The sequence below is a fragment of the Salvelinus fontinalis genome, chromosome 1, assembly GCF_029448725.1.
Source record: "Salvelinus fontinalis isolate EN_2023a chromosome 1, ASM2944872v1, whole genome shotgun sequence".
NCBI classification, from domain to species: domain Eukaryota; kingdom Metazoa; phylum Chordata; class Actinopteri; order Salmoniformes; family Salmonidae; genus Salvelinus; species Salvelinus fontinalis.
In genome coordinates this window covers 65,572,554-65,584,952 of record NC_074665.1, presented here as the reverse complement: position 1 = coordinate 65,584,952, position 12,399 = coordinate 65,572,554, and the positions used below count along the sequence as shown (strand labels likewise).

At 43.1% G+C, this 12,399-nt stretch overlaps 1 protein-coding gene across 17 annotated transcripts in view; it reads right to left on the bottom strand.

The window, feature by feature from the left end:
* The window catches only part of LOC129859890 (dystonin-like), a 189,332-nt gene that overhangs the window by 123,293 nt on the left and 53,640 nt on the right, over positions 1-12,399 (bottom strand). For 14 of the 17 annotated variants that reach the window (XM_055930113.1, XM_055930129.1, XM_055930172.1 and 11 more), the window contains 4 exons: positions 10,027-10,116; positions 8,395-8,430; positions 4,616-4,693; positions 3,111-3,203 (listed from right to left, as the gene is read on the bottom strand). In XM_055930113.1, the coding sequence (XP_055786088.1) occupies positions 3,111-3,203; positions 4,616-4,693; positions 8,395-8,430; positions 10,027-10,116 (297 nt within the window). The remainder of the gene's footprint in view (positions 1-3,110; positions 3,204-4,615; positions 4,694-8,394; positions 8,431-10,026; positions 10,117-12,399) is intronic. The other 3 variants (XM_055930137.1, XM_055930220.1, XM_055930226.1) reach the window with 1 other exon arrangement.

Sequence of the window (12,399 nt, the reverse complement as noted above, 5' to 3'; positions counted from 1 at the left end):
AGTAGGCTATATGCATGAATGTTCCATTAGCGGAAAACACCATTATCAAAAGTGACCGCAAATGCAATTATGTATGTAATGCTTTTATTATAAAAAGGTGCATTTTTATGGTGAAAATGATCTTCCCCAAACTTGAAACTCACACGCTGCATATGTATGCCAGTTAGGCTCTACATCCCTTGTAAAGCAGATTAATGTGCTTACCTTAAGCCTTATCAAAACATATAGGCCTATGGGCTAGGCTACATGAGGTGTGCGACTATGATTTTAAAAAGTTGGGGGAAAAAGGCATTGTTTCTTATGCTCATGAGCTCTCATTAAGTGTGACAGTAATATGGTCACCGCAACAGCCCTACCAGAGCGGGGACACTGTCTTCCACCTGATGGCGAAACTCGAGTCATGCACAAATTCATGTTGTTCCTATGACCACAGAAAATGAAATATTCCTCAATATTAAAATAAACACCACGAGCTACTAATACACTTGGCTACTCATTCATTGCAGCTGCTGTGTGAGTGAAAGTATGGAAAGTGTGTTTTAGTGTTGAATAAAAACAGTGTTGACAGTGCTGAATAAAATGTTTAACATGAACTCACTCATAAAAACATCAGTCAGCTCTTTGCTGTATTCTTTGACAGTCTCTCTCTGGTTATGGTTTTAAAAGTTCTGAAATCTCACGCAGGCTAGTATCAAAATTTGCTGTGGTCGGGTTTGTGGAAGCTGTAGGCACAGTGATTTGAGCAATCCGATTGGCTAGCGCAGTAGGCAAACTCGATTTAGCCGCAGATCTCCCAGTCTGTCGGGTAGGCGGGTTTGTCTTTTCAGACAAAGGAAATAGTTCAAAATGTGAACACTTTGCCTTTCCGGAGAGCATGGCTTCTGAATCAAGTGCACCTACCGCCAACAGAGCAACTAAAAAAAAATACAAAAGTAGCACAAGCCTTTATCGTTGGCTTTTCAACAGAAATGGTTGGGGATCGACTAGGAATACCTTGAAGATCACAATCAACCGGTTGGTGACCACTGGTTTAGATGGTTCAAACAGAACCAAATGTCAGTCTTATGCTGTCATGCCCTGACCATAGAGAGCTGTTTATTCTCTATGGTGGTTGGTGCGTGACAATGACTAGGGCGGGTTATCTAGGGGAATTATAATTCTATGTTGGCCTGATATGGTTCCCAATCGTTTATCGTTGTCTCTGATTGGGGATCATATTTAGGTAGCCATTTTCCCCATTGTGTTTGTGGGATCTTGTGTTTGTGTAGCAGCCTGTGAGCAGCCCAGAACGTCACGTTTTGTTTGTGCTTGTTTGTTTTTGGTGAATTTCGATTTTTTTAAATATATGGAACTCTACGCATGCTGCGCCCATTCATTATGACGATCGCGACAAAAGATCCCACCACCAAAGGACCAAGCAGCGTGGCCAGGAGGAGCAGGGATCCTGGGCCCGGGAGAAAAGGGAGTGAAGGACATCATGGACATAGGAGGAGGTTATGGCAGGGGACAAGACCCTGCCATGGAAGCAGACGGAGGCAGCGAAGGACGATCAACGACGACTACGGGGTTCGCAACCAAGACGCAAGCACGAGAGGCAGCCCCCAAAGAACAATTGGGGGGGGGGGGGGGGGGGGGTGGCACACGGGGTGGTTGGCGGAGCAAGGTTTCAGACCAGAGCCAACTCCCCGCACTTGCTTCAAGGAGTGTGTGACCGTTCATTCACCATGTTATGTGGTGATACGCACTGTGTCTCCAGTGCACATTCACAGCCCGGTGCGCTCGGTACCAGCTCCCCGCACTTGCCGTGCGAAAATCAGCATCCAGCCAGGACGGGTTGTGCCGGCTCAGCACTCCTGGTCTCCAGTACGCCTCCTCGGACCAGGATATCCTGCGCCGGCTCTACGCACTGTGTTTCCAGTGCGCCTTCACCGCCCAGTGCGTCCTGTGCCAGCGCCCCGCACTTGCCGGGCTAAAGTGAGCATCCAGCCAGGACGGGTTGTGCAAGCTCTACGCTCCAGACCTCCAGTGCGCCTCCACGGCCCAGTATATCCTGTGCCAGCTCTACGCACTCAGCCTCCAGTGCGTCTCTCCAGCCTGGTACGTCCTGTGCCTGCTCCACGCACCAGGCCTCCAGTACGACGGTCCACGGTCCGGAACCTCCTGAGACGGTCGGCGGTCCGGAGCCTCCAGCGACGATCTACGGTCCGGTTCCTACGACGACGACCCACGGTCCGGTTCCTCGGCGACGACCCACGGTCCGGAGCTTCCAGCGACGATCCCCGCACCAGAGCCGCCATGGAGGATGACGTATCTGCGAGCGGAGTGGGTACTTCGTCCCGCAACGGAGCCGCCCCCAACGGTACATGCCCACCCAGTCCGCACCTTTGGGGGGGGTACTGTCATGCCCTGACCATAGAGAGCTGTTTATACTCTATGACTAGGGTGGGTTATCTAGGGGAATTATAATTCTATGTTGGCCTGATATGGTTCCCAATCAGAGGCAGCTGTTTATCGTTGTCTCTGATTGGGGATTATATTTAGGTTGCCATTTCCCCATTGTGTTTGTGGGATCTTGTGTTTGTGTAGCTGCCTGTGAGCAGCCCAGAACGTCACGTTTCGTTTGTGCTTGTTTGTTTTGTTTGGTGAGTTTCGATTTATTAAAATATGTGGAACTCTACGCACGCTGTGCCTTGGTCCATTCATTATGACGATCGTGACATATGCAAGCAAATCCTAAAACATACAGAACTGTAGCAAGTTTAAGCAACATGTTAGCTTTTCAATCACACTTGCTTCAATATACTAGCATTTTCTGTAAAATGTAAGAGAAACATAATACCTCAATCCAGAACCTTTTAAATTACAGATATCTTAATTTGGTCAAAACAAGACACCTCATCTCCCAGCTCCATGCGTGACATAATATAGCTGGATATGATCATCCTAATCCTCAACCAAATTAACATTAATAACACTAGCATATGCACACTGATTATCATTTGCTAAGAAAAAAATACAGCAATGGAGAAAGGATACTAGCACAGATTCACACAGCTGGAAAATGAAAAACACAGTATGAACAAAATGTGTGATTTGAGAAGAACTCTTACCTGAAAGTGCAGAATTATGGTCCATATCAATCCCAGCGTCAATTTGGGATTCCCGTCTGTGATGTCATCATTTCTGATGTTGACTAGCTTGACCTGAAGAAAAGAGTTATACACAGTTGGCTAATAAGCATGATACACAGAAGTGATGCATTCCAAATCTACATCAACTTAAACAGCTTAAGAAATGTTTTATATTGATCCGCAAAGCACCTTTATTCTTAGTAGGGTAGGTTAGCATCCCTGAAGAACATCTGTAGATGTCTCTATTTCCAAAACCTATTAATATGTCTTTAAACTTGTAATAAACAGGGTACATACACATTAGTGATAATTTGCATTTGTTCATCAGTATTACCGTCATACTCGTAACAGATTACCGTAACAGATAATTTATAAATCCCCTTTAAAATGATGCATAAAAATGCATACATATTCTGAGAGTAATGTCTATCCTCTTTTTAGAACAAGCGGAAATTCCCAAAACAGATGCTGGTAACGAAGTTGTGCTAGTAAATCACAGTTTACTATTATTATGTGGCCTTGAGTCCACACCTCTATACCACAAGGCGGCACTATAGCTTATAGTAATGTGTTGAAATGTCATGTGCTGAAATATCATGTCCTCATTCTAATAAACTAATGCAGTTTGATATTGTTCCAAACAAATATCCATAATTTCATATGCAAATACTTTATTGTGGTCCAATGGCTAAAATTGTCATGCTTGGTACTCTACCTAATTTGATTGAAAATAACTTGCCATGATGTTTAAATCATGGCCTTTCATTGATATGCATGACAATCCCTGTCATGTGCAAATAAATGCCATTTTATTTTATTATGAGAGAGCAAGCAGTGAAACCGAAAGCAGAGGCAATTTTCTTTCACCCTCTAAATTGTGCTTTTTCAAGTCTGGGCATAGCTATTTGTAATAATATAATATCTTATCTATCCTTCCCACAGTTCAGTGCAACATTGATGCTACCGCTACTCTTATTATGATACAGTACAGCCTTAAATCAACAGCCGGATAGAAAAAAAGCATGTGAATCTCTAATTTGTCTGTTTATGAATATGAATGAGGTGTGAATGGGCCTGGTATGTCATTAAAACAATGGCATAATTTAATGATCTATGAATCCTTTGTCTCAGGCCTTGGGTTGCTTTCACTGACGTCATGTCTGGCAGGCTGCAGCTGGGCAGTGAGCACTGTTCTCCATCTCTATCACTTCCTGACTGTGGTGGATGTGGGGGAGGGGCAATCAGAGATGTAACCACCCTTGGCAGATGGATTCAGCATGTCCTCTATTGTGAGTCATGATGAGGGAGGTATTGAACCCTTTATGAGGTAATGATATTGGTTAGTCCTGTCATGGTATGAGCAGGGTTTCTGTTTTGATGAGGGAATTCAGTGTGCTTTTCAATATCTTCACATGGTGAAATGGTTATCAGAAATTCCTCTACACATATGTTCTAGCATTTCGGCAAATGTGATTGGTCCTTACCTGCCGCCTCTTTAAGTAGTCCAGTGCTATCTGTACATTCTGGAGTCTGTGGAACCGCATCCTCCCTTTCTCCCGAGGCTGTGGGCAGAGAGGAGGAACGGGAAGAGGGGGACACGTTAGTGACTGCCATGTGGTCTCTCCCTTTCTCCCGAGGCTGTGGGCAGAGAGGAGGAACGGGAAGAGGGGGACACGTTAGTGACTGCCATGTGGTCTCTCCCTTTCTCCCGAGGCTGTGGGCAGAGAGGAGGAACGGGAAGAGGGGGACACGTTAGTGACTGCCATGTGGTCTCTCCCTTTCTCCCGAGGCTGTGGGCAGAGAGGAGGAACGGGAAGAGGGGGACACGTTAGTGACTGCCATGTGGTCTCTCCCTTTCTCCCGAGGCTGTGGGCAGAGAGGAGGAACGGGAAGAGGGGGACACGTTAGTGACTGCCATGTGGTCTCTCCCTTTCTCCCGAGGCTGTGGGCAGAGAGGAGGAACGGGAAGAGGGGGACACGTTAGTGACTGCCATGTGGTCTCTCCCTTTCTCCCGAGGCTGTGGGCAGAGAGGAGGAACGGGAAGAGGGGGACACGTTAGTGACTGCCATGTGGTCTCTCCCTTTCTCCCGAGGCTGTGGGCAGAGAGGAGGAACGGGAAGAGGGGGACACGTTAGTGACTGCCATGTGGTCTCTCCCTTTCCAAGGACCAGGGACTCACCACACCATTAGTAGTATGAGGACACCGGACATGCCCTTGCCAGGGTCTTACCTACTCATCTGCTGAGGGAAAGAGAGAAAAACCAAAAGGGAGGGAACAAACAAATCCGGAGCCAGGGTGGTCTACAAAACGCTGCTATTACTCCACACCAGTCGCCATACCCTAGCTCTATACGAACAATTTAAAATAGGTTACGGAAATAATTACAACCCTGATTAAAAGGCAAATGCAGTTTAGTGGTATCAGTGGGCAGACTTTAGGACCATGTGGATGCCTGGGAGCGGGAGGAAAGGCTGTTTGTATGGCTGGCTAGCTTTATGGAGAGCGCATCTATGCAGCTGTAGGGAACAGCGCAACTTTTTCTCAAAACTGTGCAGAGGTAAAGATGGCTGTAGTAGATGGTTTTGGCTAGGTTACTGCTGCTTGACTTGATATTAAAATAAACTAGAGTGTAGAAATGCAGTAAATGAGCTTCAATTTGATCAAAATTCATTTCAGAGGAATTTTCATCAAATGTTTTAGCATTTGTATTACTTTGCCATACCCTAGGTTTATCTGAAATTACGCAACTGGGACACACTGCATTTATGAGATAGAAAATACATGTATCTATGTACTTTCAAACTGTGAACTGACAGAACACATAATCTGATAGAATCAGTGTTGAATTGGGCAGGAGTTTACCGGAAATGAGTGATAAACTCATTCCAATGAGGACTAATCACACAAACAATAAAGACCTTTCCCAGTTCCAAAAAGCATCTAGGATTCATATAGATGTGAGGACTAAGTGTCATGATGTGAGCAGAGAGACAAACTCCTGTGACGGACACAGGAGCACAATGGAGGGACACAGCGTGAGATAATGAGATGGAAACTGCGTCACAAGCCAGCCAGTCCCCTGCCGATCCACAGCGGCAGAATACGACCCAGGGATGAGCTGCAGTACAGCGCTATGGATTCAGTAATTACTCTCCTGGCTGGTCAAGAGAAGAGGCAGAGGAATCCCTTTCAATTCAATAGCAGAGTGACAACATTCACAAAAGCCTTTTCCTCAATGGCTCACCTCATTAACTTGGTACAATCAGTCAAGTGGCCTTCTGTTGGTATACATTGAATACAATAGAAAGCCACTATCTGATGAAAAATGTCCAATGGTTCATAAAGGTTGATGTTCAGTTTGATTGTATGGCTCAATGATGGACAAAGCTACTGAGGATGTACTTAAAGGCCCAGGCGGGGATCTTGTAAATCACACAGTAATGTGATTGATTTGTACATGTGCTTGCAATCCAAGACGGAAGTGCATGGTGCTGTTCTTTTACTTTACTATGGCATGCACAATATACACTACTGTTGAAAAGTTTGGGGTCACTTAGAAATGTGCTTGTTTTTGAAAGAAAAACAAATGTTTTGTTCATTAAAATAACATCAAATTGATCAGAAATACAGTGTAGATATTGTTAATGTTGTAAATGACTATTGTAGCTGGAAACGATGATTTTTAATGCAATATCTACATAGGCGTACAGAGGCCCATTATCAGCAACCATCACTCCTGTGTTCCAACGGCACGTTGTGTTAGCTAATCCAAGTTTATAATTTTAAAATGCTAATTGATCATTAGAAAACCCTTTTGCAATTATGATAGCACAGCTGAAAACTGTTGTACTGATTAAAGAAGCAATAAAACTGGCCTTCTTTAGACTAGTTGACTATCTGGAGCATCAGCATTTGTGGGTTCGATTACAGACTCAAAATGGCCAGAAACAGAGAACTTTCTTCTGAAACTCGTCCGTCTATTCTTGTTCTGAGAAATGAAGGCTATTCCATGTGTAACCGATGTGAAATGGCTAGCTAGTTAGCGGTGGTGCGCGCTAATAACGTTTCAATCGGTGTTGTCACTCGCTTTGAGACCTTGAAGTAGTGGTTCCCCTTGCTCTGCAAGAGCCGCGGCTTTTATGGAGCGATGGGTAAAGATGCTTCGTGGGTGACTGTTGTTGATGTGTGCAGAGGGTCCCTGGTTCGCACCCGGGTCGGGGCGAGGGGACGGACTAAAGTTAAACTGTTACACATGCGAGAAATTGCCAAGAAACTGAAGATCTCGTGTGTACTACTCCCTTCACAGAACAGCGCAAACTGGCTCTAACCAGAACAGAAAAAGGAGTGGGAGGCCCCGGTGCACAACTGAGCAAGAGGACAAGTACATTAAAGTGTCTAGTTTGAGAAACAGATGCCTCACAAGTCCTCAACTGGCAGCTTCATTAAATAGTAACCTTAAAACACCAGTCTCAACGTCAACAGTAAAGAGGCGACTCCGGGATGCTGGCCTTCTAGGCAACTAGTCTAAAGAAGGCCAGTTTTATTGCTTCTTTAATCAGAACAGCAGTTTTCAGCTGTGCTAACATAATTGCAAAAAGGGTTTTCTAATGATCAATTAGCCTTTTAAAATTATAAACTTGGATTAGCTAACACAACGTCCCATTGGAACACAGGAGTGATGGTTGCTGATAATGGGTCTCTATACGCCCATCTAGATATTCCATTAAAAATCAGCTGTCACCAGCTACAATAGTCATTTACAACATTAACAATGTCTACACTGTATTTCTTATCAATTTTATGTGATTTTAATGGACCAAAAAATATGCTTTTCTTTTAGAAACAACATTTCTAAGTGACCCCAAACTTTTGAAAGGGTAGTGTATGTTTTTTTGATGTTGAGAAAAAACAATGAATTGAACATGATCTTGGGCCTTTAGTTCATAAGCCAAGCACATTTCCATCATGTAATCCATCTCAGTTTCTCAGCTAGCAATTCTAAAGCCATACAGTGGGTCTATCCTAAAATCAAAGAGAATGCAACTTGACCTAACCATATAAACAGATTGCTATAGTGCTTACTACGGGCCACTAAAGTAAAAAGCCTGTGGTGGGATTGTTGTTCCACTCTCGTTAATGTCCACGGAACACGCTGCATTAGTTGTGTTACAAGGGGGAGGACGGCGAACCACACCAACCGCCTTATCATCAACCTGCTCATCTCCATGCTGCTCAACCGCACATGCTTCTGCCGAACTCACCAACCGCAATGTCTTGAGGAAATCACGCTCCCTTGGCTTACCAGGCCGAGTAAACGTGAGCGCAGGAAAGAAACACAAGGGGAAACAAATAGACAAGGACACAAGTTGGACAAATGAAAAGGAGGACGTAAAATGAACAGAACAAATCCAAAATAGAAGAAATGGAGGAGGAAGAGGGTAGAGAGGAAACAGGATATAAACAAAAGAACGTGTGGGCGACTTCAAGGAGAAATGTTAGCTACACCTATTTTAGAGGGAACCTAATTTCTCCTGACATGAGTTACAGAGAACTCATGCTGCTGCAACCCACCAAACAACTGACATCAAAAGACAGCTATGATTATGATTCATTTTCATATTCTCTAATATGATGACATTTGAGTATGACCTTTGAGTGATAACAAACAGCCTTAATCAAAATTCCTACGTCTCCAATCCAGCCATCATTTCTTTCAAGTCGTGTTTTTTTTGGAATGCAATAACATTGAAAACAAGCATTCTAATGCAGTTAGCTTCTGCCAAGCCTTGAAGCATAAATGGTCTTGGGGCGTTTTCACATATCTGATTGTCTGATTCATGCATCTGATCGACACTATAGCTGTAGGATATACTGCATATGTGGGCTTTAAGTGTATATAAAAACAGTAAATTCTGGTTCTTGATCAAGAGGTTGCTTCAGGACCCGATTGATAAACAAAGTGATATAATACATTCATAGAAAAAAAGGTGCTATCTGGAACATAAAAGGGTTTTCGGCTGTCCCCATAGGAAATCTCTTTAAAGAACACTTTTTGATTCCAGTTAGAACCCTTTTGGGTTCCATCCCACTGGGCAAAAACTGGTTGCATCAACGTTATTTCTACATCATTTCAACAACAAAAATGTAATCTGATGACTAAAACTGAATGGATTTTCAAAAAGTCAACAACGTAAGGGAATGTCTTTTTTATGTCTTTTTTTAACCCAACTTTTAACCTAAATCCAATGACATGTTAAAAATGTTGGTTGATTTCACAATAGTTGACCTCTCAACCAAATGTAAATCAAAACTAGACGTTGAGATGACGTCTGTGCCCAGTGGGATGTCGAACCCTTTCCACAGAGGGTTCTACATGGAACCCCAAAGGGTTCTACCTGGATCCAAAAAGGGTTCTCCTATGGGGACAGATGAAGAACCCCTTCAAGAACCCTTTTTTTCTAAGAGTGTATGTGTCTGAAAAAGTGGACCCTGAACTCTTATTTACATTTCTTGTGTGAAGAAAATTGTACTTTCCTGGAATTCTCATGCAACGTGATACTGCACCAGGGAACAGAAATCATATATGAAAACTTCCTTTACTTGAATCAGAATCAAACAATGGAATTAATTGTATTATCTAGGGGTTTAGAAGGCAGGCAAACCATCATGTATAATGTCACTCTCTGTTCAAACCTTTCTTTCAAGACTACAAGCACATTTCCAAAAAGGAAATGTCTTGAAAAATGGCACCCTATTCCCTACAATATATGAGCTCTGGTCAAAAGTATCCTATGGAATAAGGTTCCATTTCAGACATACCCTCTGACTCATAAGATATACATGAGGGGTGATAACAGGCTAGAGCTACATTACCATGACAACACACTACTCACCAATGACTGGCCAGACAGGACCTCCAGCAGTGAGATCAGGTTATGTCCATCTCGTAGGTCTTCATACAAGTCATTTACATGCTTCCGTACCTAAGGCCAGAGGAAAGGAATGTCATTATCTCTTCCTGTTGAAATAATTAAGGCACTGGGGAGGGCAGTATTAAACATGATGAGGGTGCATATCTATTGGAATATTGAAATCAGTCTTGTGTCAAATAGTATGTCAATTTAGCTTGGAGTTCGCACTTTTGAGCCTATTGCATTGAAGTGGGAAAACTAAATCAAGTGCAGCTCAAGTACTTGACACAATGTATTTGACCCGGGTGTGATTAGAATCTGTGATAAAAAAATTACAAGATTATGTTTAATACTGTTTATGCATCGAAAGGTTGTTTCATGCAATAGAATAGGGTTCTTAGAACTCTCTCATCTGTGTCTGTGTGAACTGAGAGGAGCCTCTAAAGCTTGGGCTGGCAACTGATTAAGTGATGGAAACCAACAGCCACATTCCATTCTGTGATTAGGGTGTATGTGAGGGAGATGTCTCCGGTCTGACTGAGCCTGCATTTTATAGACTCAATAGGTGTCTGTAAGGTACCAGGGATGAGATCTGTTATGGCACAAACACTCACATACACATGCTAAAACACGCACTCTACAGACACGTACACATGGATTTTGTATTGTAGATATGCTAGTAGTGGCCTGAGCGCACACACTTAATGTGTTGTGAAAAGTGTTGTGAAATGTAATATTTTTTTATGACTGCCTTAATGTTACTGAAGCCCAGAAAGAGTAGCCGCTAATGGGGATGCTTAATAAATTCAAATAAAAAGGCCTTATTAGCATAATTCCCATCAGGTTCCCTACCTACCTTCAGATACTAGTGCCCTACCTCTGTATAACATGGCTTTGACACATATCCATGGCCCTCAAATAACTCATCCTGACCCCACACTTAACAACTCCCGTCCCAGGCTTTCTCCTCCCTGTAGGCCCATCTCCCATTCTTCCTGTCCTGAATACCACCAGGCCTGTGAAATCCCCCAGCTGCCCGGTGGCCTGCTTTTACTCAGGCCAGGTGGCATCCCCTCTCCTCTCTCCCACATAACCCCAGCAAACAGGCACAGCTGTGGGGCCAAAATAGACCCACTCCCTGGATCCCCTTTTACTAGTTGGTCAGCCAAATATTTCCTCCCGCTATTACTCAGCACTTTTAAACTCCCCCGGACAATGTCACAGGGGATAAGGCATGTTGACCCTGGCACTAGAGAGTACAGCAGTTAAAATGCCTTTCTATCCATGTGTACAGTTCACTCTCAAATTCAGATATTGTATTACAGTTTGTAGTACCGGCAACAACATTTAAGATGATGGGGAAAATAATGAAATATTACATAATTGAGCTCAAATAGCCAAAATATTCGACCTCCATCTGTAGTATAAAAAAAATTGAGCCTTGTAACTCATGCCATCGTTGCAACATTACTCCAATAATCCTGCTCCACTGCCCTAGCAACATAAAATGTCACTCCAAATGAGATCACATTGTCATGTGCCATGTGTTAGCTTAGGGGGTTTACAACACTTTTGCCTTCGACCAAATAAATCAGGCTAAATCACTTGAATAGGTGACAAAAACGGGATTATAACTCGCTCCCTAAGCACATTACACAATAAACTGCCATGGATTTGCATGCATAATAAACACCTTGTCTTTATATAGTTTATGCTTGCTCATATACTGTTTTACAATATGGGAAAGTGGGAAATTAATCATTTAATCAGTTACTCTGCCTCTGACAAGGGGATCCCTAATTCCATGGCAGATGAACCAAAGCAATTTAGATTATTTCAGAGTCAATGAAAATTACTGGGTACATGTATACCGCATCATGGGATGGGTGGAAGAAGATATGCAGTTAGTACAAACTCTGGCAAGCTAGCAAATGCCATCTCCCATTGGCACCTCTGCTAAGCATCTATCATCAGTTATGTAGCCCAGGATGAAAGGCTGTGATGCTTTGCTGATCACTCTTTAATGGGTTATTCACCTTATCAGGTAATGACACATTATAGTTCATCTTCATGGAAACTGACAGGACTAAAACATGAAACAGCCTGTCTTTTAGTGATGTTTTATGCTACTATAGGTAGCGTTAGCTAGCGCTAGTCAGCTGTACCTGCACCAAAACTCAAGTCATTTTTAATTTTATAGCTTCTTTTTAAATAGTGAGTGAAAATGTTTTGACCAATTTCATTTCCTTGACTGATCAAAACTTGTTTTCTCATGGTCCCTCTTGTCTCTCAGCAGCAGACATTTAGTGAGTAATACGTTTGGAGCATCACATTGCAATATCGAATTGCAATACA